This window comes from Pogoniulus pusillus, chromosome 15, assembly GCF_015220805.1.
Source record: "Pogoniulus pusillus isolate bPogPus1 chromosome 15, bPogPus1.pri, whole genome shotgun sequence".
In the NCBI taxonomy this organism is placed as follows: Eukaryota; Metazoa; Chordata; class Aves; order Piciformes; family Lybiidae; genus Pogoniulus; species Pogoniulus pusillus.
In genome coordinates, this window is record NC_087278.1 from 9,482,575 (window position 1) to 9,509,481 (window position 26,907).

General features: G+C 51.7%; 1 protein-coding gene across 3 annotated transcripts; it reads left to right on the forward strand.

Moving 5' to 3' along the window:
* The first annotated feature begins 4,852 nt into the window (after positions 1–4,852).
* On the forward strand, positions 4,853–22,579 carry MFNG (MFNG O-fucosylpeptide 3-beta-N-acetylglucosaminyltransferase). Of its 3 annotated transcripts, none has more exons than XR_010305001.1 (9): positions 4,853–5,177; positions 10,747–10,795; positions 11,321–11,423; positions 11,516–11,669; positions 12,585–12,670; positions 15,352–15,517; positions 16,031–16,116; positions 17,151–19,945; positions 22,441–22,579. XR_010305001.1 is itself a non-coding variant. In XM_064155302.1 (8 exons), exons 1-8 carry the CDS (start codon positions 4,878–4,880, stop codon positions 17,218–17,220), a joined length of 1,011 nt encoding a protein of 336 aa, XP_064011372.1. In that variant the 5' UTR covers positions 4,853–4,877; the 3' UTR covers positions 17,221–19,921. The 3 variants fall into 3 exon arrangements, 1 of the variants encoding a protein (XP_064011372.1); XR_010305002.1 differs by having other exon boundaries at positions 17,151–17,576; positions 22,441–22,457; XM_064155302.1 differs by lacking the exon at positions 22,441–22,579 and having other exon boundaries at positions 17,154–19,921.
* Positions 22,580–26,907: the final 4,328 nt, after the last annotated feature.

The following is a 26,907-nucleotide window of genomic DNA, read 5'->3' on the forward strand; positions in this document are numbered from 1 at the left end:
CGGGTGGCAGGCTATGGGTTTGTGTGTTACTGGGAAGGTTTGGGTGATGCATGATGGGGTATTTTTCTCCCCCCTGAGCTGAGACTCAACTACCCAGCCCTCCAGAGAAAGGAGAGAGCACTGCTTTTGCTGGTGTTGGGCAGCAAGAAGTGTGGGGACAGGAGAGGCTGAGGATGCCCTCTCCTATTTCTACTTGCCCCATTTTTCAGCTCCTTGCCTCTCCCCATGTTACTCTAGGAAAGGCAGGGAAAAGCTCACTTGATGAGTCTGGCTGAGGTCCCTAGAGCTTCACATCCTTCTGAGTCCTGGTTGTTGTAAAGCTAGCTAGCTTGTCCTCCTGAGGGACAAGTGAGACAACCCAGCCACACTGCCAGGAGAGCAGGACAGTGCCCCTCTGTAGGAGTGCTGTTCTCACACTGATGTGTGGCCAACAGTGGAATCAGACTCTGGCAGAGGAGAGATGGAGGATTTCTGTAGCAGCAGCTGTGCCTGGCCACCCTATCATGGTCCTGACTTCTAGCCAATCACTGTTGTAAGTGCTGCAATGAGAGAGGGGTGTGAGGATACCCACACCGTAAAGAGATGGTGGTTGTGGTGGTAAATGGTGTTTCCTGGGGCATGCAAAAGGAAAATGAAGTCTGTGGCTCTGGGCAGTGCTGTGGGGCACAGACCTAGACAGAAGGCTGAACCCACCAACCCTGGTGTCAATGGGAGAAGATGAACAACCAGCCCCAGAGCCAGGTCTTCTCTGTGACCTTCCTGGCCCTGCGATTAGATTGTTGCTAGTGCCATGCACTTTTGAAGCTCTGAGTGAAGATTACCTTGCTGATCTTCCTGGGTCCCCTGTGAGGTGTTATTTCAGGCTCTAAACCAGTTGCCTGTGTCTTTTATGAGGACGAGAGTGAAGGAGGGAGGAAAGAAAACGAAAAGATTTTAACCTGCAGTCACTAAAATGTAGAGCAAAGTCCCTGCAGCAATGCAGCTTTCCCAGGGAAGGGGGAACTGGTGTAACACATGGCTCCAGATGAAAGCTCCCAAATGACTCCCACTCCAGGGGATGCAGCCTGAGCATCCCCACGCTGCCAGCCCCCTGGGAGGGTGCTTGCCCTGCAGGCAAACAAAGTGGGGCTCTTGTTGAGCTGATGAGAAGACAAGTCCCAAAGCAAACGCCCATCCACCCTGGCATGGATTTGGAGATTAGAGTTTGCATCTTCGCAGCAAAAAAAGTAGTGTTTGAGTACCCAGGGATAACACTCTGTAAGGCACTCTCATTCAGGGCTTGAAAACTTCTCCTTCTCTTTCTAGTACTTACTTTCTCAGCCTTATAGCCTAGGCTGAGGGTAGTTAAAAACAAGCCCCTTGGTTCTGTGTAGTCAGGTTGCATTCCCAGCTTGGTGCATGCTAGCTCCCCGCAAAGAGATGTCCCCTAGCATCAACCTGGACCACCAGTATTGTAAGTTGGGGGAAAAGTGGGGAAAATAAGATTGCTATGAGGCAGTTTGATGCTGCCCAGGTCTCCAGGCAGCACTACCTTATCTACTCCCAGGCTTCTTCCAGCCCTCTGTGGTCTTGTTTTCCCTGAGACTTTCAATTTCAGCTTCTACTCATTCTAGACACAGGTGAGAAGAGGGGCAGAGGGCTCCAAGGAAAACAGAAGGGACCAGCCTTGCTGCTCTGCACAGCCTAGTCCACCTTCTTTGTACCTCTGGGAGAGTGGCTGCCTGCTCAGAGGAATGAGTCACGCGTTAGGTAACCAACAAAATGCAATTAGCAGCCCTGGGCACCAATTACCAGCTGTAATAGCCTTATGCAAGCCCCTGTAACAAGTCACCAAGAGCAAAGATTTCTCCCTCCAGGCAAGAGTTTGGCAAGGCCATGTGCGTGTCACCCTGAGAAGTCATCAGCCCTTGCCCTGTTGCCTCCACTTCCCCAGCAGAGCTCAGCAGTATGGGGTCTCTGTCCCATGCACATCCCTTTGAGTATCAGCCAGCCCCACCCTGGGGCAGGACTGGGCACCAAATGCCCTCTCCCATCCTTGGCACTCCCAGAAGAAAGAAACACCTCACATCTCCAGAAGCAGGTTGTACCCACCTCTAGCAGCAGACATAGAATCATAGAATCAACCAGGTTGGAAGACACCTCCAAGATCATCCAGTCCAACATGTTCTGGGTTGAGTCTGACCTGTTCCACTCCCTGGCACCGTGCTCTGTACAAGGTAGCTTTGAATCGTATTTGTCAGGTACATCACTAAGGACTCTCTGCCTGTGTCTCCCTTTTCCTCCCAGATGATCAGCAGTTGGACTCAATCTCCTAGGCCAGGTCTGGGAGGTGCTGCAGGATGCCTGGGAGCCATGGAAGCTGCCTTTACAGCTGTCTGGGTCTGCTGGTGTGTGGCTGAAGCACTCAGAGAGGTTAATCTCTGGTTCAGGAGCAGTGGGCAGCTACGGGAGCAATCCCAGTATTTAGTAGAGAGGCAGTGGATTGGTCACATCAGCTTCACATCCCTGCAGTCATGGGCGGCCTGGAGGTGATGACTTCCCCCACCCCAGCCCTAAATCAGTGTGAGAAAGCACTACTGTTCAAAGGCATCTAAAAATAAAACCTTCAGGGACCCTCTAAAGGGATATGGGAGATGCTCTGGGGATGATCTCACTTCAGGGGAAGAGTGGAGATGTGGAGAAATACAAGGGAGGAGAAGTGGATTCAGTGGTTTCTTCCTTACTAAAGAAAAAACTTGTAGCTAGGGCCCCAGGCTGACATGAAAATGTACATGAGGCCTGGGGAAACTGAGCAGCTGGATTTAGCCCTGCAGGGAGACCTTCCCTTTGTGCTTGGAAAGTGTCTGTGTCTGGACACAGGATGGGAGTGTGAAACAGAGGGACCCTGGCCCCTTTTCCTAAGGTCTTATGGTCTGACATGCAGCAGGGGAACCTTTGCCATATGGCACCATGTCCTCCCCACATTTCCCCTGGGTCCTCATCTTATTACTTTTATTTTTTTTTGTGTGCCCAAAGCTTGCTGCTCCCTGAGGAGCTGCTCTGATTTCAGCAGCTTATGTAGAGCACTACCATCCTGCTGTCCCCATGCTTGCTACACAGGGAAGCTGGGGTCGGGGTGTGGATAGCATTCCCCCTCCTGATCTGGTTGCCTCTCTCTAGCCCCTGGCTGCTCTGTAAAGTAGCTTAGAGGGAGCTTGAAGGATCCCTGCTTCTGGGGAATGCCTTCTCCGTGTAGGACTTGCTCAGCTACACTCAGCATGTTCTCTGTCATGGCCCCAGACCGCCCCCCTGGCCTTGTTGGCCTTGAATGGCAGCCTGAGGTTTGGGATGAAATTGGCACAAAAGATGTCCTGCCATGCCCAGCTGAGTGAGGGTGGTGGTGATGGTGGGGAAGGACTAAAGGTACTATGTTGCTGCTATGCCCGTGGAACTCTGGGGTTCTCTGTAGAGGGACAAGATGCTCCCCTTCTTTGCTTGGGGAAGGGGAAAAGGAAGCATCATCTTGGACAGCAAAAGGAACAAGTTGCTGAGCTCAGCCCTGCTGCAAGGGGCAAGGCTCTGAGTGGGATACAAATTCAGCAGTGGCACTGAGCCATAGGCAGAGGTAGCAGGTTCTCACTTGTGCTCTCTGGTGATGGTGTCCCTGTTCCTGCGAGTGTCACTGACTGCAGCCACCTGGGCAGCAGAGCATTTCTGGTGAGGATGTGAGATGGGGCAGGAGGGACAATGGCTGGAGGCAGAGGGAGAGGGATCTTCAGGAGTAGAGAGGGTCTGGGTCATGGTTTGGTGAGATGGGTGTCAGAAGTGGGGATCAGAGTCTGAGACTCTGGGTTGTACAGGAGGGGCAACAAGGGACACATTCTGCCTCCTCTGCTTTGAGGAGGCAGAATGGGGATTAAAGGGCAGGGGCAGCAATCCGGAGCAGTGTCCACAGGAAAAGTCTTGGGCTGGTGAGTTCCTGGGGACAACTCCTTCCCAGCAACAGCACACGACCCCTAACCTTAACTTCCCCAGAGCCCACGTCGGTGCCACCTTCCCCTCCTCCTGGAAGAGTGCAGGGCTGAGCGGGGCTGTCGAGATCGGGCTGGGCTGTGGCAGAGGAGCAGGGAAAACAGTCAAGCAACAGGTTTGTCCTCCAGGCTCAGCTCTTTGTCACGCCGCGGGGGTCCCTGCACAGTCATACCCTGATGAGACAAAACCCTTGTCGGACCCATAACTCCCGACTCCAACCCCCACCCTCCATCCTCTTCCTCCCGCTGGGGCTGGCGCCCCGCCCCATAGCCGGAGGCGGGACCAGGGCCGGGCTGGGGCCGGGGCTGGCAGGGAGCTAAATGTAGCGGCAGGGAGGGAGCAGGTGGCGAGGCGGTGCTGCCCCACGCGTGGCACCCGGCCCCTGCCCTGCAGCCCGCAGCCTGCTGCTCGCCTCCAGCCCGGGCTTGGGGGATGTGTGCGCTGGGGTCTGCTGGGGCGCTGGTGCCTTTCGCACTCACTCCCCACCGATGGCTCTGATCTCCTTTGCTGCTCCCACGCCCCTCAGCCTGGGACCCTCGGCCTCTGCCAGCAGCGGGATGTGCCTTTTCCTCCTGCGGCGGCCACCTGCCAGTTGCCTCGGAGTGTTTTTCCATCATGTGTCCCTGCCTCGCTGGGCCACTGATCCCTCTTAGTTAGTGATGCTCCCTCCTGCTTCACTGCTGTCTCTTTGGCTTTCTGCCCTTCACCCACCCTCTATCCTTGGCCGCATCCTGCTAAGACCTCACGCTTGGCTGCTGCTGCCTTTTTGGAAGCTTTGAGAAGAATTCACAGCTTCAGCTGGAGGTGCAAGTGGAGGTCGTTCTTGGTCAAAATATACTGGCTGCAGAGGTTACCCCCTGGCAGCCATGGGCCGTCGGCTCATCCATGGTCTCTCTGGAGCCATCCTCTTCCTCATCAGTGTGACTCTCCTGTCCGTGCGGCACCGTGAGCCTCAGCAAACAACTTGGTACCCGCTGCAACGGAGCGAAGAGGGAGGCAGTGACAGGGGACAGAAGGACCTGCAAGTCCATCCTCCAGAGGGATCCAGGGCTGAGAGGAGCCTGGTGCTTGGGGACATCTTCATAGCTGTGAAGACAACCAAGAGGTTTCACCAGAGCAGGATGGAGCTGCTCCTGGACACGTGGATATCCCAGACCAGAGAGCAGGTGAGCATATGGATTCGGACTAGAGAGGGTGTTTGGTAACAGGCTAGAGACAAGGTGCTGATGGCAAGGGATAAGGGCTGAAGGAAGGGCAGCCTGGGCACTGAAGTCTCACCCAGTGCTTTGCCTCAGTTCCCCTAATTCTCCCTTCTGTTTGCATTGAAAGGGGGATGGTATCCAGTAAAATGTCTCACCAGGAGCTGCTTCATGAGAAAGGCTGGTAGAGAGAATGAAGAGCTTCTGTGAGTTCCTCCTGTGAAGGCTGGCAGGATGAGTGCTCACAGCATCACCTGCCCCTAATCTAAGCCTGATTCTTTCAGTGTGAGGTGGAAGGGACTTCATTTCCTTTTTTTCTAACCAGTATCACTGAAGCCTGCAGGCTGCCTGGGCCACAGCAGACTGAGAGGACAGACCATCCTGGGTCTGTATGAAATAGTGGTTTTCTACCTCCTAGTGCCGTGAGTTTGATAGATTTTGAGGGGAGTGTCTCCCTCTGATCCTTCATCAGTATGCCTGCATCATGCCTGGATGCCCTTCGTGCTAGGACAGTCTGGAGCAGTGGGCAGGAGAGCGAGGCAGGGGAACCTGGAGGACCTCCTAAAGTGCAAGAGAGGTGTTTGCAACTCGCTTTACTCCCCAGCACGTGGGCACAGCTCACACTTTGCTTTCCTGGGCAGATCCCCTCATGTGCATGATCCTGAAGAGATGTTTGGTGCAATTTTTTGTTTGCCCCCCTCCCTTTTTTTTTTAACTGAGAGTCTGATGTTTCCACCCTTTACTAAAGCAGAGTTTGGAGAGTTTCCTTCCTGTTAGAGGAACTGATGTGGGGCACCACGTTGGTGGTGCTGTGCAGATTGGCTCACTGGTGGGCAGAAGTACTCTCCAGGGCTTGGGTACTTCCTCCCTCGCAGAGCTGCTTCTCAAGAACGAAGTGCACCCAAAGGGTGCCTCTGCCTGTGTGTGCTGGGTGCCTGGAAGGCAAAATGAGGCCTCAGTGAGGAAGGGGAACGGGGGTGGAGGTATTGGGTAGGAGAGTGCTTGAAGCAGTGCAGGGTTTGCTGGGTAAGGGTGGTTTTCCACTTCATGGTGCTGCAACTGTCTGGTCTGCTGCGGTCGTCACAGGAAGCCGTGTCCTATTTTGAGCGTGCTTCCTCTCCTCTCCTCTCTGTGCATCCCTCTCAGCATCTGAAATGCCCTGCTTCCTCCTCCAGATGCACCACTTCTCTCTGCCAGACCTCAGCCCAGCAGCTCTTCAGAAACATCAGACCCAACCCCATGGCTGCACTGGCATTAAGGTGTGGATAGGCTTTTAGAGTGGGTTTTAAAGGAGCAGCTCATCTCTCCCTCCCTGATTGAACAGGAGAATAGGAAGGAAGGGTAGAGCAGGAGTGTCTCTCATTTTTTAACAGTTTTTCCCCCCATTGTTATCAGTTTTTGTTGCAAGTTCAGCATTTTCCTCCCTGTTCCTCAATTTTCCATGTTTTTCTTCTGCTTTTTTAACTAAATGGCCTTGGGAGTGGGGAAGTAGGGGTGGGAGGTAAAGAGAAGTACATGAAAGTCAAAAGCTTTTCTATATCTGTGTACTGCTGATGGAGGGGTTTTTGAAGGTAGGGGAAGGGTTAGTTTTGAAAACTTGACAATATAGAAACCTCACTTAGAAGGAAAAAGGAGAGCTTGCAATTTACAAAGGACATTGATCTGTCATGAGGCCAGGGCCAGGGCACCAGAGCTCCTGTTGCTGGGTCTTTATGGAGAGACACAAGCTTTAAGAATTAGTCTTGAAGAGAACCAGGTCCCAGAAGCTCTGATGTGCAGAGACTGCCTGCTCCTGGGGCTGAGCCACCCTCTTGCTGTCTCTCTTGCCCTTACTCTCAGCTGGAGACTGATTCAGTGGGTTTCTCTGCAGGTGGCCGGCAGGGAACTTTTAGCAGCTGGCCAAGCCTGGTTTCAGAGCTGATTACCTGCGCAGTGTCCTCTTGGAGGAAGCAACCCAGACCTCACAGGTCAGGCTTAGGTGACTGTAACAGGAGGCAGGAACATCTGTGAGTTTTATGGCTAGGACAGACTGTACTGGAGCCAAATTAAAAGTCCTCTATGTTTGACTCTGCCAAGGTAGGCAATAGAAACAAAATTCCCTGCAACTGCACTGTTTGAACAGAAGAGAAGATATGCAGCTGGCAGGAGACAGGGAAGGGGAAGCATGAAGTGGGCACTCTTCACTGGACCACATTCTCTTTCTTGAGAACTGATCCACAACAAACTTTCCACTAGAGGTTGATGTGGAAGGTATTTCAGCAAAAGGCCTTTTCCTTGGAAAGGGTTTCATCTAGTAAGAAGTGTTGGGTTTGATGATTGTTTAGGTTGGACAGCGTCTTGGAGTGGCTTACATTCCTGGCTCCAGCAGTTTTGATGGTGATAAGTCCAAGCTTCTGGTCCGGGATGGAATTTTGTTTGGTAACATAAACTGATTCTAGTACATCCCCTCCTTTCAGAAAACCAGACATCCAGCCTACTGAAATGAAATGTGGAGTGACCCATCCAAAACTGGCTTTCATGTTTTCAGAGCTATGAACACACTGTAGATATTGGATCTGTTCTCCAGACAGGACACAATATCTCTGGTGAGGCATTTGCATTCAGGAGGGAGTTTCTTCCTAGAGAAGCAATACTCTGGGAGCCTGGGAGATGAACTGTTCTTTGCTAGGCTATTTAGCTAGTTTGGGGTCAGGAGGTCTCAAAGTCTAATGTTCATCCATTGCATGGGCTCTTATGTTCATGGAGAGCTGTCGGGAAAAGCTGGTACCACGGGCTCCATATCGCTGTTTGCCCTGCTCTCCAGAAGCTGTCCTTTCCTTCCCAGAATGGAGAGATGCTTCCTGTGCTGCATCCCTCCTCAGGCTCAGAGTAGCTACCCCAAAGCAGCACTGACAGCCATCCTGGCCCAGTCTCAATGCACTGAAGCACCATGACAGGGAGATCCTGCACCATCCTGTAAATGACTTGATGGAGATGAGAAGGCTGTTTCCATCTACTTCTTTTGCCTGCAGGAACAAAAGCAACATCAAGTGTTCTCTGCTCACACGTCACTGCTTGCAGGCAGAGAAGGTCTGCGTGGCCAGAGAGACCTGAACCTCTAGCAGACTGCATTAACATTGACAACAGTGGCTGGTGTCTCCTTGAGAGGGACCTGTGCAACTGGGCCAAGTGGTCTGCAGGCAGCTTTTTAGTGGGGCCCCTATCTTTCTCCCCCATTTCAGCCACCACATGTGGCTTTGCTAAGGTGGTGGTGGCCTGGATGTTGGCAGCAGCTGCCGTTCCAGGGTGCCTACTCTCTGAGGCATGAGGGACGGAGAGTTGAGCTGCCTATGCTATTGTGGTCTCCTTCAGGACAGAGGCAGGGCACATCACAGTATCATCAGGGTTGGAAGAGACCTCACAGATCATCAAGTCCAACCCTTTACCACAGAGCTCAAGGCTAGACCATGGCACCAAGTGCCACGTCCAATCCTGCCTTGAACAGCCCCAGGGACGGCGACTCCACCACCTCCCCGGGCAGCCCATTCCAGTGTCCAATAACTCTCTCAGGGAAGAACTTTCTCCTCACTTCCAGCCTAAATCTCCCCTGGCGCAGCCTGAGGCTGTGTCCTCTCGTTCTGGTGCTGGCCACCTGAGAGAGGAGAGCAACCTCTTCCTGGCCACAACCACCCTTCAGGTAGTTGTAGACAGCAATAAGGTCTCCCCTGAGCCTCCTCTTCTCCAGGCTAACCAATCCCAGCTCCCTCAGCCTCTCCTCGTAGGGCTGTGCTCAAGGCCTCTCCCCAGCCTCGTCGCCCTTCTCTGGACACGCTCAAGCATCTCAACGTCCCTTCTAAACTGGGGGGCCCAGAACTGAACACAGCACTCAAGGTGTGGTCTAACCAGTGCAGAGTACAGGGGCAGAATGACCTCCCTGCTCCTGCTGACCACACCATTCCTGATGCAGGCCAGGATGCCACTGGCTCTCTTGGCCACCTGGGCACACTGCTGGCTCATGTTCAGGCGGGTATCAATCAAGTACTGTAGGCAGGTGTGCCATGGAAATCAGAGTTTGGGAGAGACAGAAAGATCAGACTTGCCTGGTGCTCACACTCAGAGCCCCTTCCTCCAGTTATTTTGGACAGCCTGCTGTCCCCTGTGGTGACAGTCTTCCTTTATCATCAGGTTCCTGCAGAAACATCTTGGGGAGCTGCAAAAAAGCCATTTCTATCCTTGAATCAGGAGTGAAGTGGGTACCTCAGAATACTTTTCACAAGCAGAAAATCCAGGGAAAGACAGATTCCTGTTTTAAGTTAACCAGACCTGATCTTTATTAGCCATGTGGTTTCCAGTAGGTTTTAGATCTGTAAGCAAGTCATTGCCAGCAAAACCGGTACAGAAAACGTCAGAAAGTTTCCAGGGTTTTTTTTTGTTTCTTTTCTTCTTAAGATTAAATATTTGTCATAGGGGAAACTTCTGGCTCTGGCAGGCTGGCGCTGGAAATCCCGAGCCACCGACAATCTCTGCCTTGCCTGAGGGTGCTGATCCGGGCCCCTGACCCAGAGCCGCTCCTTCGCCTGGGTCTTAGCTAATTGCCTCTCGTCCCGTGATCACCTTTACAGCGGCTGCAATTGAAGGACTCCGCAGCAGGACTGTGTGCTGGCCCTTGGCTGCAGCTCAGCCGTTGCGGGTTAATTTGCCAAGCCTCTACGGCTTGAGAGATCATGAAACCTTCCTGCTGACTCTGCTGGAGCCAGGTGGTCTCTGAAGGTCCTTCGTCGTCTTCTTTTCTCCTCCTCCCGGTGGGCGCACATCTCCCAAATGCTGGGTGGGCGCAGGCAGGTGCAGAGACTGCTGCCTGCTCGGCAGAGCCTGCGGGAGCGATGTCAGCTCCCGGGGCTGCTGCCTGCCTGCCTGCCTTGTTCCCTTTGTCCCTGCCCAGGTGCTGCACTTAACCAGCCTGTGGGCAGCTGGTGGAGAGACTGTTTACAGCTCACGACTCCTTTTTGATTTCATGAAAGCTCATTTTCTGCCTGAGGAAAGCTTTTCTCCACTAGCCCTGATCCCCGCCTGGCCCTGAAGAGGGGGAGATGTGCCACATAATGGCATCGAGGAGGATTAGAGAGGCCTGGGGGTGGAGGAAGAGGAGGAGGAGGAGTCGGGAAGCGGCAAGGGCTATGCAGACTTAACACTCAAACAGTTGTTCTCCTTTTAACCCGAGCATCCTTCGGCCGCAGCGCTTTTGTTTTGCTGCCCCTGACACCCGCGGCAGGGCTCCCGCAGCCGCCCTCCCGGGGACCTCGGTGCCCTGCTCCCAAGGGCTGGAGTGTGTCTGTGCACGTAAACGAAGCCGCAGCAGCGCTGAGGACTGTGACATGCGGCAAGCAGGAGCCAGAGCATCCTTCTGCTCAGCTGCTGCCTGGGAGGGGAGCATGGCAGCAGAGAATGGACTGGGCTGGCCAGGGTGAGCCTGCACATCTGCAGAGAGAAAGGGCTGGGGGGTCAGGAGGAGCACAAGCAACAGCCCTGAGACTTACCTCCTTTTTTCCCCCTCCAGACCTATGTCTTCACTGATGAAGAAGATGATGCCCTGAAGAGGAGAATGGGTAATGGCCTGTCCTCTAACACCACCTCCCCCCACCTTCAGCCTCTGACCTGCTATGGCACTGGGAGGCATCCTGGCATGAGGGCCAGCTCTCCTGTGTCTCTTGAAGCACACCACTCACCAGATCTGGTGGGAGGCCCCCAAGCTGCAGTGGTGATCACTTGGTTTAGTTGGTTTACCCAAGGGCATGCAGCCAGCTGGAGGCACAGTGCTGTCTGCCTTAAAGCATCTGTGGGTGGAAGCTACTCCTGAGAGAGAGCCCTTCAGCCCCTGCACCCTGGCTGGCAGTGGAAGTGGAATTGAGGTTGATAGGTGTCCTAGTCTTGGCCAAGGTACTTGACTTTCTCCAGTGTTCATCTCCTAGTCCAGGGGAAGGATGTAGCACACATTACTGTGGGCTCAGATGCCTGTCTGGGGGCCACAAGGAGGTCATGGCAAACAAACCCTGTCCCTCCCACCCCGAGGTCCTCCCCATGACTGTGTGAAGTAGGCCAGCCCTAAACCACATCTTTCTCTCTCCTGGCAGGTGATCATGCCATCTTCACCAACTGCTCTGCTGAGCACAGCCACCTGGCCCTCTCCTGCAAGATGGCTGCTGAGTTCGACGCCTTCCTGGCCAGTAGCCAGAGGTGAGCCAGGCCTGCTGTGGGGGGACCCCTGAGAGCAGGAGGCACCCTTCTTACTGCAAACCTCTTGTGTCTTCATTCCTGTCTGCCCCTAGCTGGTTTTGCCATTTGGATGATGACAACTACCTGAACCCTCAGGCCCTTGTGAAGCTCTTGTCCTCCTACTCTGCGACGTGGGACGTTTACCTGGGGAAGCCCAGCCTGAACCGACCCATCCAGGCCTCTGAAGTGCTGCCCAACAACCAGACGGTACAGCCCTCAGCAGCGGTGGGGGCAGTGCCTTGGGTTTAGTGCTTCGGCTCACAGAATGCCAGGGGCTGGAAGAAACCTCGGAAACTTACCCAGTTCAACTCCCCTGCCAGAGCAGGATCACCTAGAGCACACCGTACAGGAGTGTGTCCAGGAACGTCCTGAGCATCTCCAGAGAGGGAGACTCCACAACCCCCCTGGGCAGCCTGTTCCAGTGCTCTGTCACCTTCACAGGGAAAAAAATCCTCCTCATGATTACATGAAACTTCCTGTGCCTCAGCTTCCACCCACTGCCCCTTGTCCTGCCATCAGGCATCACTGAGCAGAGCCTGGCTCCAGCTTCCTGGCACTCACCCTGCACATCTCTATAAACACCAATGAGGTCACCTCTCAGTCTCCTCTTCTCCAGGCTGAAGAGCCCCAGCTCACTCAGGCTCTCCTTGTAACAGAGATGTTCCATTCCCTTAATCATCTTTGTGGCTCTGTGCTGGACTCTCTCACACTGATCATAGATGTACCCCAGGAAGAGACAGGTCCCAAGAGAAACAGGCAACAGCTGAAAAGTCGCTAATCTTGTCTGAACATGGTTGTTGATGTTAATTCAATCCCATCTACCAAAGAGAAGAGTCCCATGCTGCTGCCATGCCTTTGGGTGCCTATCTGCCAGGAGATAAACCTGCCTTGAGCAGCCCACCTGCTGCTGCCATCAGGAACTTGGCTACTCCAAATAGGAGGAGGTCAAAATCCATGCTGTGCTCCTGGCAGATTCTTCTCCTGGGCAAGAGTCTATGGGCTCTGGGCTGGCAATAGAGCTGTGTTTATCTGGCATCAAAGCTGGGTTTCTAGCATTCCTGTCTCGGGGAGTATGCTGCTGTCTGAGCCTCTGCCACTGATTTTCTGTGCTGTTCTCTCCAGAAACCTGTGCGCTTCTGGTTTGCCACGGGAGGGGCTGGGTTCTGCATCAGTCGCAAGCTGGCGACCAAGATGGTGCCGTGGGCCAGGTAAGTGGTGCAGCTGGTGAGTGTGGGAGCCTCTGGGAACAAGGAGTGTGGTTACACAGTCATTCCTGGCAGCCTCAGGCCTGGATCTGTGCATGTGGTGTTGGCAAGGGTGCAGAGTGCCATGTGCTGCACATCTGCAAGCGTGTGGGACTGGAGGTAGAAAGCAGTGGGTTGGGTCTACTACCTGGTTAAAAAGAGGCAAGAGCAGGCACATCAGCAAGTGTGATTGTAGGATGATACACTCTCCCCAGCTCCTTTCAGCTCTTGGTTATCACAGAATATTATGGGTTGGAAGGGACCTTGAAAGACCATCTAGTCCCCTCTAGTCAGATCAGGATTACCTAGAGTAGGTCACACAGGAATGCCTCCACGCAGGTCTCGAATGTCTCCAGAGAAGGAGACTCCTCAAACTTTCTGGGCAGGCTGATCCAGTGCTTTGTCACCCTCACAGTGAAAAAGATTTTCATTATGTTCATGTGAAACCTCCTGTGCTCCAGCTTGCACCTACTGCCCCTTTTCCTGTCGTTTGATATCACTGAGAAGAGTCTGGCTCTGTTCTGATGCTTGCCCTTCACGTGTTTATAAACGTGAGTGAGGTCACCCCTCAGTCTCACTCAGCTTTTTCTCATTCCCTGCACTCCCTCCCATCCCTTTCAGCTTCTTCTTCCTCTAACTCTTTCTAAGTGCTTTCCTCATCTGCCTGTCTTCTCTCCTCTCAATCTGCCTCTTTCCAATCTCCTGTAACTCCCTCCTGAGCTAATTTTGCATTCTCCCACCCCAAACACTCTTCAGCTTCTTACAGTGGTTAACATCATTTCATTATCTTGGTGCATGGAGAACAGAGGTAGGTCCCAGGATCTTGTGTTAGCCCAGTCTACAAGAACCTCCTAGATGATGGGAGGTTGACCATGAGCCAGCAATGTGCTCTTGTGGCCAGGAAGGCCAATGCCATTCTGGGGTGTATTAAAAGGGGTTTGGCTAGTAGGTCAAGAGAGGTTCTCCTGCCCCTCTACTCTATCCTGGTGAGGCTGCATCTGGGATTACTATGTCCAGTTCTGGGCTCCCAAGTTCAAGAGAGACATAGAACTTCTTGAGAGAGTCCAGCACAGAGCCACAAAGATGATTAAGGGAATGGAACATCTCTGTTATGAGGAGAGCCTGAGTGAGCTGGGGCTCTTCAGCCTGGAGAAGAGGAGACTGAGAGGTGACCTCATCATTGTTTATAAAGATGTGCAGGGTGAGTGCCAGGAAGCTGGAGCCAGGCTCTGCTTGGTGATGCCTGATGGCAGGACAAGGGGCAGTGGGTGGAAGCTGAGGCACAGGAAGTTTCATGTAAACATGATGAGGATTTTTTTCCCTGTGAAGGTGACAGAGCACTGGAACAGGCTGCCCAGGGGGGTTGTGGAGTCTCCCTCTCTGGAGATATTCAAAACCTGCCTGTACATGTTCCTGTGTGATCTGCTCTAAGTGCCCTTGCTCTTCAGGGGCATTGAACTGGATGAGCTTTTGAGGCTTCTTCCAGCCCCTGACAATTGTGTGATTCTGTGAAGATGATGCTTTCCATGATGCCCTAGGTTCTCTTGCAGACTGCGTGCATGTACACTGACAGGTAATAGCTGTTCCAGCCTGAAACTGAGCTGTGTATACCCAGAAAGATGGATCTGATCCACACCAGGAGGCTGGTTTAGCTGAAGCCCATGATATGTGTTTTATGGTAGATTCAGACTGGATGATCTGTGGCCTAGGGTAAAAGGAAAGTGTCCTGCATAAGTAACACCTAACTTGGCATAAAGCCTTCCACTACTGCTGAAATTGCTCAAAACACATTTGAGCTAGCTGAGAGGTGTTACAGCAGACAGTGCTTCATGCTGTGTGGCTTCTTCCAGTTCTAGGAGCCAGAAAATGTGGTCGTCTGTCATCAAAGGGTGGCCAGGATGTTACATTACAGTGGAGCCATAAATAGCTTACTCAAGCTGCACGAGGCTGTCCTGTTTCTTCTTCCTTCTGGTTTTGGCCAAGTGGTCCAATGATTCTCTTATGCTAGCGTATCTGACCCCTCCAGGGACCCAGTGCAGCTCACCAAACAGGTGGAAAAGTCATTTGTCAAAATCCATCAGCTCACCAAGGAGCTTATTGCTCTCTACAACTACCTGAAGGGAGATCATAGCCAGGTGGGGTTGGTCTCTTCTCCCAGGCACCCAGTGACAGAACAGCTGGACACAGTCTCAAACTGCTCCAGGACAGGTTTAGGTTGGATGTTAGGAAGGAGTTCTTCACTGCAAGAGTGATTTGCATCAGAATGGGCTGCCCCAGGAGGTGGTGGAGTCACTGTCCCTGGAGGTGTTTAAAAGGAGGCTGGATGAGGCACTTAGTGCTGTGGTTTAGTTGATTAGAAGGATTAGCTGATCTATGGGACTCAATGATCTTAGGGGTCTTTTCCAACCTGGTTAGTTCTGTGATTCTGTGTATCAGGGACAGCACCCAACAGTTGGTAGGGCAGGATGGCTGAGTGTGGTCAGGGAGCAAACTCTACCCAACTCTTTGCAAACAGAACTCAGGGATTTCTTGCCTAGTTCCAAGATTTACTCTGTTTTTCAGTGAAGTCATTCATCCCTCACCCAGATGGATGTCTGTACCCTCCCAGGTCTTTCCCTAACCCATGCAGCCCTGCTCTTTTCCAGTGGCAGGAACTTCCTGAGTACTTCAGAGCTCATTCGCCTGCCAGATGACTGCACTGTGGGTTACATCATCGAGTGCAAAGTTGGTGGGCAGCTGCTGCCCAATCTGCTCTTCCACTCCCACCTGGAGAACCTGCAGCTCATCCCCACCTCTCAGCTCATGCAGCAGGTAAGGAGTGGAGATGGAGCAAGATGGGGGTGTGTGAGGAAGAAGAAGTGGAAGGCAGCTTAAAGGTGCATTGCTCTGATGGTGGCACTGATGTGGATTGAATCAACTGTCTGCTCTTTTAGGGAGCCTTTCCTGGCAAATGCTTCTTTGAAGTAAAGAGCAGATGTTACCTGCTGCACAGATGCCAGGTGCCATACTCCTGGGGTCAGCAGTGGGGAGCACATATATGAGATGTGATGAGAGGATTGAGGGCATCTCAGGGGGAATGTGGCACAAGGACAAGGGAGGAGTCTTTGACATGGCACTGTGTGCACCTTGTGTGGAGAGATAACAAGGTCGGGGGGCTTGGAAAGGTGAGAGGCTGGCCTGGTGGACTGTCATGGGAGGACAGGCAGGAGAGATGTGGAAGTCAGAGGCCAGGGAACCAGAGTGGGAATTTCTGTCACCCAAAGCAAATTCTTTGCTCCTGAACTCACCTGATTTTCCCTGATCCTTTCTCACTACTCTATGCAGGTCACCCTCAGCTATGGTGTCTTGGAGAACAAACTTAATGTTATTGAACTTAGTGGCCCCTTCTCACCTCAAGAGGATCCCTCAAGGTATAAGGCATGAGTGCTCTTAGCATTGTGAGGGTGGTGTGGGCCCTCAGACAATAGGCTGGGAGGAGGAGACAGCCAGCTGGGGTGCAGGAGGTCTAAGAGTGAGGAACCTTGCATTCCCATGGCTTAATGGGTGAGAGGCACACCAGCATTAGAATCATTTGTGAATGCTTATGAACTTTGCAAAGCTTACTGGATGAGTGAGAAGAAAGGGAATATCAGAACACTTTATCTGGACAATTTCTGAGCCAAAAGTATTGCCATTTATTTCACATTTTGAGACTGAACAAGCCAGCCTTTTACCTCTGGGACTGGAACAAAAAAATGTTCTTTTAAACTCAGGAAAGGAAATTCTGCTTGCTTTTTCCTTTTCTTGTTTTGCTGAGAAAACTGAAGGGAAATAAAGAAAAAGGTTCACTTTGGGCTGACTGCAAACAAAAGTGTTCTTTGATTTACCTTCTCTGCTTTCAGTGAACAAACCTAAAGTTGTTATTTGCAGAGCATGGGTAGGAAGCTCTTGGCTGGAGACAGCAGGGGTGGGAAGTATCTCAGTGATGAAAAGAGCATCAGCAGAACCACGAAGTGGGGGCTGGTGCAGTGCCTATCTCCCTGCCTGTGATCAAGGTGAACCATGGGCTTGGGCTATATGGGCCAGAGCTGGATTCAGGTGTCACAGAGAGTGATTTCTCATTGGAATGGGCTGCCCAGGGAGGTGGTGGAGGCACCGTCCCTGGAGGTCTTCAAGAAAAGACTGGATGAGGCACTTGGTGCCATGGTCTGGTTGACTGGATAGGGCTGGGTGCTAGGTTGGACTGGATGATCTTGGAGGTCTCTTCCAACCTGGCTGATTCCATGATTCTATGAAAAAGAGGCCTGGCAGCTTAGCTTTGTGAGAGGTGAACAACCAATCCTGGAGCTCTGTAGAGCAGGGTGAGTGCCTGATGTGGGATGGGATGTGAGGGAGAGGTCTTCCATTCTCCAGATGTGCAGTGGTGTAAATACTGTCACCTGACCTTCCTTTGCTCTCTCCCCAGCAGGTTTCGATCACTCCACTGCCACCTCTATCCCAACACCTCCTGGTGCCTGCAGGCTGTTGGCTGGTGATGCCTGAGCCTCAACTACAATGGGTCCCAGTGACATCCATTCACCTTTTGCATGTAGCAGGTGGGACACTGAAGAAGCTTGGTGCTCCACATTTCCCCTTTTTTGTGATGGTTTTGGGGCTATGTGATAGCTTTTTTTGGCCCTTTCTGAATACTGGTGACACAAGGTGAGAGTCAAGATCTGTCCCAAAGATGGACAGCAACAGTCTTCCCATCTGGGCTAGAATCTATGCAAGGGATGGGAGCAGGATGCCCTCTGAGCAGATGAAAGACTGAATAGTGACTGCTGGGCACCTGGATAGAGATGGGGACCCGCTGCTGCTCCTCGCTGTGGATTCATCCTGATGGACCAGAAAGGTCTGGGTCTGGGTAATCAGTGCCCACGTGGGGGTGGCTAATAGTGTGTCCTGGTTCCAGCCTCCCTGAGCAGGTCCTCTGCCTCTGTGTCTGCCTATACTTTCCTCACCACCCACTCCTCCTAGCCATAGACCCTCATCCGAGTCTCTGATAAGTCAGGGTCTATAGAAATGGAAAATGTGGCCATTTCTGTGCTGGATGAGTGCTGGACAAGTGTAGTCCTTGCTCAGCAGAGGGGGAATGGGCAGGAAGTACAAAGAACGAGGAATTCCTCCTCTGATGGGACAAAGGAGAGAGTTTGGCCTGGGGAACCCAGGAGGAGACAGGCTGAGATGAGGATAACTCCTGCTCTGAACATTGAAGGCTTGATCTTGTATGGCCCTGCATTATTCCTCTCTTTTTACCTTCTTGATATGGGGCCAGGATAATCTCTTGCTCTAATTACCAACCTGTCGTCTGAGATTAGGCTCCAGCTCCTACCTGTGAGAGAGGAGACATGAAGGATTAGAACTGGCTGAAAGGGAAGAGAAAGGAAGAGAGAGAGAAGGAGCACTCAGGAGCAGATTAGAGGTTACAGCTTTATAATCTTCTCTGTGTCCCAACCAACTGAAAAAAAAGAAAATATGAAGTCATGAAGAAATGGAAACAGCAAAGACCTTTTTACTCAGCCTCATTCCTCCAGATACTAAAAGCAGCTTTCTGCCTTCTTGCTGTCCCTGCTGAACGCAGCAGGGGGAAGGAACAAGACCAAATAGGCTACAAGCTTTCTGGAATGTTTGTGGAGAGACCTTTTCTCAGCACAGAGCCTGGCATGAAATCTGGTCGAGTCTGCTTGCTGGGGAATGAACTTTGGCACCATTTTGTCCTTACACATACAGTTAAATGGCAGGGGGAGAGTGTTGCAGGGAAAGCTGGAAAACAGAAAGGCTGTTTTAAGTGGCGGGGGGTGCCACAAACAGGTATTTCACTTTAAAGAGCGTTTCAAAACACACTACTGGGATCTGTGAAAGATTCCTGTAATCTCCAGATGAAAGGACAAGTGCCCTTTCTCCAAAGAGCTTCTCAGCTTTGATGCTACTGATGTGAGCAAGCCTGCTGTTGGTGGGCTGGAAGAGCCGAGGGCGACTCTTGCTGTGCCTCTACCATTTTGAAAACTGGCCACCCTGTCACCTCCTCCCACTCCCTGCCAAGCACCAGCATCTCCTACACAGCACACATGAGGTTTAAAGGAAAAGTGTCAGGAGGACCTTCCACCTCTGTCAAGGGGATTCTAGAAATAAACAAGCACTTTAATTACAGGAGAAGTGGAAAGCAGGAGTCTGTTGAGCTGTTTTCCAGGCTGGTCATTCTTAGTGACATTTAATCAGCTTGTGAAGCAGCACAGAGCCCTGCTCCCTTTTTTTTTTGGACAACGTGCCTTTCAACTGGAAATTCATCCTCAGCAGGGGCAGGGGGTAGCTGATGCCAGCTGCATGAACCCAGGAGTCATGCAGCTCAAAACAAAGACACCCTACTACTGCAAGGTAGGTGCAGCACAAAGAAGTCCTGCTCTACAGGGCAGCTGTTTTGATTTGCACTCAAGCAGAGGATGAAGAATGCTTCATGAGAAGGAATGAGAATCTTCAAGAGAAATCTACACTACCTGTGTGTCTTTCCCCCCCCCACTCAACCTTTCAGCTGTTGTTAATTGAGTCTTTGTAGGAAAAGGCCAGTCCTATCCGTCCTGGTGACAGGCAAAGCAAAGTGCCTGGAGAAGCAGAAGAAGAATCTGGTACAGCAGCTGCACTTCACTGGGAAAAAGCAAAGCAGAGAAAGTGGAAGCCCACTTTGGATCCTGGCCTCAGCTGCTCTGAATTACCTGGTGCCTTTTGAATGGCTGAAGATCAGTTATTAAATGGGTTGAGTCCTTGAGTGGCTGCACGGGGACTGATTTAAGACTGGGCTCCGTTGGTGGAGCAGTTAAGTGCCACTTCTGTGGAAAATGTCTTGTCTCATAAGGAAGCTGAGAACAGATGAGAAGATGTCTGGGGCAAGGTATCTCTTGGGCTGTGGAGAAAGGAATGACAGAAAAATCCTGTTATGCCTGTGACGACAGCACACGGCAAAGAACAGAGCTCCTCGGAGCTGACAAAAGCAAGCAGGTTTTCTCCAAGAACAGAGAGGCAGCTTAAGGGGACATTCACCACATGAAATCTGATCAACGTTAAAACCCGAGTTAAAATTAGTCTCAGGAACGGTTCCTGCCCCTGGGGCTTGCTGTCAGATGTTGTGGTTTTACAGACTCATTTCCCTACTCTATTAAAATGTTTGGCTGCTCGGGAAAATGCGAAGCAACCTCACGTGAAGCTTCTTCGGGAGGACTCTCCTTTGTAAGTGCTCCTTCATCATTTTCTCCTCTAACAGGGAAAGTTTTTAGAAAGGTTCCACTGGATCTATTTTTTTTTCCCCTCTCTCTCTGTCTTTTTTTATATCTCACTTTCTCTGGATCATGCTCCCTTTTCTCATGGCAGAGCAAAAAAAAAGAAACAACCCACCTCTCCCAAGAAGGAAAAGGGATGGAGACGTAGTCTTTATGTTTTACTGGGGAAAATGGGGTCAAAGTCAAAGGTGTTGGCACGACCCTGCTGTGGTACAACATTAAGTATAATCCAAGGTTTCAAGTACAGAGACCTCTGCCTGCCCAACACCATAGCAACCAACGCTATTAATGATGTTTAAGCTGTATACTGAAGATTCAGAAGAAGGAGAAGGAGGGGAACAAGAGGCAGTTACAGTATTTGAATGGGAAGCATTAAGCGAGGCTTTCATGTTAACAAGATCCTTCACTTCCCCCCTTAGCTGTGAAGAATTTTTATAAGGAAACCCCTATTTGGCAGTGCAAAAAAATGGCTAATGACTACCCTTTCTTTAGGGGAAAAGAGGAGTTACTTGGAATAGGTGGGAAACTGCAGTTGTTGCTAAAGACTTGAAGGGGAGAGAGGAGAATAGCAACGCTAGACAATTCTCCTGTCTCTGTTGCCAACTCCTCTTAACAGCTCTGCTGCCGAGGGAAAACAGGTTTCTAAGGCACTGTGAGATTTACCTGACTTGTACCCTGATTGCAGCCTTCAGCTCTTTCCCCAGGCCTCTTGCTAAGTATGCAGCCTCCCAAAGATGAGCAGTTTGTTAGGCAGAAGCCAAAAGGTGAGAGATAGGAAAAGACAGATAGGAGAGTGGAGGGAGAGAAACCACCAAGTGGAGGAGAGCGTGAGAGCATGGGGATATCAGCTGTCCACTCAGAGTGCTGTCTGGGAGATGCCCAGCAATGCCCAGCACTAGCAGGAAAGGGAATGTTGCCTGGAACCCCAGCTCTGGAGAGGTTTTTTCTGTGATTAAAATGATTGTAGCCCACCAGTACTATAGAGAATGCCAGCCCAGGATGTGAGTTACCTTGGAAGAAGTGAGATCAGGTTGGCTGCCCTCTAACCTTGTCTCTTTTTTTAACTAACACTCCAGACAGGTTCACATATTTTTGTCTGACAATTATACTTCATTCCTTCCAGCAGATTTTGCCTCTTAATTTTGGTACTTCCTCTGCCCTTGCCTAAAATGCAGGCTCTCCAAATAGTCCAGGAATAGGATCAGCAGCTCTCTTCATTAACTTAATTTATTTTGTCTTCAATCCCTGACAAACCCTGCAAGGCAGCTTGCTTGCCCTTTGCACCATGGGCCACAGGGTTCTTCTTGTGTGACCTCACTGTTCCAGATGGGTTTGAAGGTGAAGAGGTGTGGGTGACTGCTCTCTTTGGTGCCTATTGCGTCAGGAATGGTGCGGTCAGCAGGAGCAGGGAGGTCATTCTGCCCCTGTACTCTGCACTGGTTAGACCACACCTTGAGTGCTGTGTTCAGTTCTGGGCCCCCCAGTTTAGGAAGGACATTGAGATGCTTGAGCGTGTCCAGAGAAGGGCGACGAGGCTGGGGAGAGGCCTTGAGCACAGCCCTATGAGGAGAGGCTGAGGGAGCTGGGATTGGTTAGCTCAGGGGTGACCTCATTGCTGTCTACAACTACCTGAGGCGTGGTTGTGGCCAGGAGGAGGTTGCTCTCTTCTCTCAGGTGGCCAGCACCAGAACGAGAGGACACAGCCTCAAGCTATGCCAGGGGAAATTTAGGCTGGAGGTGAGGAGAAAGTTCTTCACTGAGAGAGTCATTGGACACTGGAATGGGCTGCCCAGGGAGGTGGTGGAGTCACTGTCCCTGGAGCTGTTCAAGGCAGGATTGGACATGGCACTTGGTGCCATGGTCTAGCCTTGAGCTCTGTGATAAAGGGTTGGACTGATGATCTGTGAGGTCTCTTCCAACCCTGATGATACTGTGGTACTGTGATACTATTGGCATAGATAGGGATGCACCATCCTTATGTTCTTCCTTGAGGCACCTGCTAGCAGCTGGTGCCAGAGATGGGGTCTCATGTTAACTAGGACTTTAGTTTGTCCCAAATGCTGCTCGATGTATGACTCCACTGAAGAGGATGCAAATGGAGTCTCTAGACATAAGCAAGGCCAGGAAAAAAGAGCAGCATCACAACTGTACAAATAACTGTTTTTATTCTTAGCAGCTGATGAAGGAATTTTTCCTCTAGACTTTCTGCTCAATTATGTGGGAGGTTAAAGAAGTGCAGGGCTGAGCTGTTGTTGCTCAGCTGGCTTTGCCTATTTAAGGCTGTTCCTTGACAGCCTGCATTTTTGTAACTCTGTGTTTGATCGAGCCTGGACTTCAAGAAAGCTGAAAACTCATCTCTCTCTCTCTGTTTGAACTGTTTGTGATTAATTACAGGCCCCGAGAATGGGCTCCTTGCCTATCTCTCATGTTTAAATTGCCTTCCAGGATTTTGCAAGGCTAAGGAGCCTCTTCAGATGTTACCTCTGACTGTGCTTCGGTCAAGCCTCCCTTGGTTTTGCTGGGAGCTGCATCTGATTCATAGCAAACTTTGAGAACAAATTAAACTGAATGCTTTGTACATGGATTTGCTGGCCCTGACCCTTATGCTGCTGCTTGAGAAGAAGACAGTGTTGATTTTAGAAACGTAGGAAAAAGAAGTGCAGCTAACCAGGGTGGTTGCTTGGGGAGAGATGCTGCTATTCTGAAGCTCTGCATTCCCTAACCCACCCTTAAAAGTGGGGCACAGAGAGGATCTGCAGCTGGTGCCTTTGGCCATGATGATATCATGTGAAAGACAGGCCATGAAATATCCAGCACTGTCAGAGAATCCAGCAGTCCCAGTTGTGAGCCAAGGCCAGCTTGTGCTTGGTGCTGGACTGAGGGAAAAATGGAATGCTTTCAAGCAGAGACAAGGTGGGAAAGGAGGGGAGGACTTGCAGGACAGATGATGTAGTATTGTCACATCTAAGCAGGGAAAACATAGTGGCCTTTAGGACAGGGAAGGGCAGAGTTCTGGAGCAAAGATCCCTCTCCACTCAGAAATACCATGCAGCAACAGATCTGAAGGATGGTTGATATAAACACGTGGTGAGGGAGAGGGGAGGGTGAAGAAAGTGATTTGGATAAGAGAAAGACCTCAAGCAAAATCTACATTCTCTTCCTGGCTGCATTGGCTACTGGTGAATGCTGGCCTGAGGACCAGTCCCTTGAGTCTTAGGGGTTCAACAAAAAGAAGGGAAAGCTGGAAAGGAGGAGGCAATGACTGTTTTATCCTAGCCACACACTCGGTGCTGACCTGTGGCTTCTCACTCATGTCTCCTTCAGTATCAGAGGAGGAGAGGTGGGGTATGAAAGTCATCAGCCTTTATTCTGTGCTGTCATCTGCCAGAGGAGGCTGCACACAGCTTGGCTTTTGTGAAGGCTCAGAGAAGCAGCAGGCTGGGGCAATGAGCAGTATGGATGTGCTGAAGACTCTGCTCGCCGCCCCACCTTCACCACATCACCATCAGCTTTGGCTGGAGAGAGGCAGCTTGCAGAAGCTGGCCGAGCTCTGGCTTGCAGCAGTGTTTCCTCTAGCGTGCAGGGGCAGCTCTCCGCTCTGGGCTCACAGGCAGACCTGTTTCCCAACGGCACGGCGTGGAGTGCAGACAGAAAAGGTCTTGGTGCAGCTGCTAGGCAGAGCAGGGCCCCTCCACAGCCCCCTCCCTTTCCCCCGGCATTCAGCTAGTGTTGGACAGTGTCTGTTTTTAGCAAAAGTCGCAGATTCAACAGCTGAGCTGATTTTCCAAAGGGACATCTAAACCAAACAGCCTGCCATCTGCTCTATTGTCCTGGAATAGCGGCTTGGAGGGTGCAGGGAGAGGGAAGGAGGTGCAGGGAGAGGGTGGGAAGGGGAGAGCGGAAGAGAAGGCAGAAAAGGGAGGCATGGAGGATGTGGAAGGGGAGGGTGCAAGTGAAGACTGAGGTGTGTGTGGGGGGGGTCGTGTGTGTGGGTAAAGGACAGCCATGTGAAAGTAGAGAGGTGGTAAGGGGAGAGAACCAGAGGCAGGCATGAGGGCAAACAAGGCTTGCTTGGGAGCACCCTGGCTGGATCCCTGTCAGTGCTGTGAGCCCCAGGGGCAGGCACTTCCATCACCCCTGTCCTTGCAGAGCCACAGCCTGACTGCAGAAGAAACAAAGGGGACTTAGCGACCTGGATAATCACTCCTCTTCCACCCACACAGCCCTGCCTGCCTGTCCTACGTCCCCCCCCCATCCTGCCCATGCTGGCTTTTATTGAGTGCTGCAGGGCAGGGACTGAACTCCAGGTTTGGCAGCAGAGTAAATAACAGCAGCATTGGCCTCTCTGGCCCAGTGTGGGAGGAGGGTTGGTTTTAATCAAAGGTAAATAACAGTCAATATTCTCTGACCCTTAATCCAATTTCCTAGAACTGGAGAATAATGTTCCAGCTTAGACACATGGTGCTGGCCCACAGGAGAGGGATGGCTACTCAGCCAGCTGCTGGGCACAGCCAAGGTAGGCAGAACTGGGGATAATGCCACAAGGCAAGTAGTTCATCCCAGCTGGTCTAGAACTGTGCTGTTCTGACTCTTCCTGGTGGACCTTCTTTGCTTCAGTCATCCCCAAAAATGGGGCTGACTTGCTGGTAGGCATTACATCCTCCTGCCCTGTTCACAGAAGAGTTGGGACCCAGCTGATGCCCCACATCCACATCTGTGAAGGACATTTTGCCTTCCATGGTGACCTGGTGATTATGAAGTTGTGCTTGCTGTTAAGTGGCCATGGCAGGAATCACTACCTGCTGCTGAGTGTGAGCAAGGTTTCAGTGTTGGAAAGAGATGTCTGTGTTGTCATTAGTCTGGCAACACACGAGTCTGTGATTGGAGAGTCTGCCACATATTAGAATCACAGAGGCAGTTATGGAGCTCTCAGGAGGCTGTCTAGTCCTGCAGTGGGCTCAGCCATCTTACACCCCTTCTGTCAGATCTTTTTCCAGCACTCTTCAAACATATTGTTCTAGTCCAGACCATTGCTGACAGATTAGAAAAGGAGGTTGCTGGTAACAAAAGACTTGTACCAGGCTGATCTTGGAAGGGCAGGTTTCTTCTGCAGCTCTGTGCCAACACCGATTTGCAGATGCCCATGGAGCAACTCTGTCAGACTCTGGAGCACTGCTTTCTCCTCTGTGGGGCAGCTGATTTGCAATTCTCTGGAACAAAAACAGCCTGGTGAGGCCAAGACGTGTTTGTAAAGAGGCAGAGGAGTCCACTTCCCTTCCAGTCCTTTAATCTTGCAAAATGACCTGGCAGTCCACAGCAGGGGCTTGAGCTGCTGTGGAGGCAGAGCACCTGTCTACCCTGTGGGTGGATCATGATTTTAAGACCACATTTCAGATCAAGCCTTTTGTAAGCCTCGAGACATGGAGAAAAACCTCCTGACCAAAAGCTGCCTGATGGTGACTGCCACTCAACACGCAGAGCCACTTGTATGGCTGCCAGCTCCTGGTCATACAATCTGGGTAGATCAGGTCCAGGTGGGATATTCAAGTCCATCCTGCCATCTCCATCTCTGCTTTTCCTGTGTGGATGCCCAAATCCTGGCATCCAGCAGGAATGAGCACAGGCACCACCCAGGCACATCTGGGGCAATGCAGACTGGGAGTACTGAGAGCCCAGCACAAGCAGGAGTGGGGTCTGTCCTGTACAGACAGGCTAAGGCAGGGCTGATCCTTACAGTGACCTATACAGGCAGGTCAGAAATGCAGCTCCAGAGGTGTTGTATGTTCATTCAGCTCTGCAGCCTCGGACATGTGATTTACTACCAGTCATTCAGTCCTGCCTTCAGAGAGTCCAGGAGAGAGAGAGAGGAACAATTTCTGTTGCACCCAGTTGATGGTGTTTCTTTTCCCCTTGCTCAGCCCACTCCAGGAGGCACACTGACGTCTTTTGTAACTGTTTGAAGTCGCATGAATGGTCCCTGCCCTCTGTGCAGGAGAGGGGTCAGGAGGACGTGGGGGGCTGTGGGGCCTGAGGCTGGGAGACAGCAGTCGCTGGTCAGCACCATGGACAGGGGCGGACCCTGTCTGCTCCTGTCTTGGCTTCCTTCCCTTTCCCCCTTCCCCCTTCCCCCTTCCCCCTTCCCCCTTCCCCCTTCCCCCTTCCCCGTTCCCCCTTCCCCCTTCCCCCTTCCCTCTTCCCTCTTCCCCCTTTCCCCCTTATCCTTTTCCCCTTCCACCTTCTCCCTTCTCCCTTCCCCCTTTCCCCCTTATCCTTTTCCCCTTCCCCCTTTCTCCCTTCCCCCTTCCCTCTTTCTCCTTCCCCCTTCCCTCTTTCTCCTTCCCCCTTTCCCCTTCCCCCTTTCCCCTTCCCCCTTTCCCCTTCCCCCTTTCCCCTTCCCCCTTTCCCCTTTCCCTTTTCCCGTTCCCCCTTTTCCCCTTCCCCCTTTTCCCTTTCCTCCTTTCCCCCTTTTCCCCTTCCCCTTCATCTTGGTTCAGGCTCACGGGCACAACCCTGCTTTGCGTGCAGCTTGCCCAAGCCCCATTTTTGCTGTTGCTTAAGAACAAATACACAGTGCTGTGGCTCTGTACGCAGCTGCTCTGAAGCTGTGGCTTAGATCTGGGTTATTTTTTGCAAATAAATCCTCTTTTCTATCAGATTTGACATCAGGCAATCCCTCCAGATCCCTCCTTTTTTCCCCTGTCTGATTTTCCTCTTCTCTTCCCTGCCCCGTTGTTCTCTTTCCTTGCATCTGTGCTCTTCCCTCTATATGCCTCCCTTTCCTTTTCATTCCCTGTAGCCAGGTCTCTGTGAATATAATTTCATCTGCTCACTTTCTGCTGCTCTGCATCTTCACATTACTCTTCGTGTCTCCGCTGCCCTCAAATGTATGTATTTTACTGCTTTCCTTTTCGT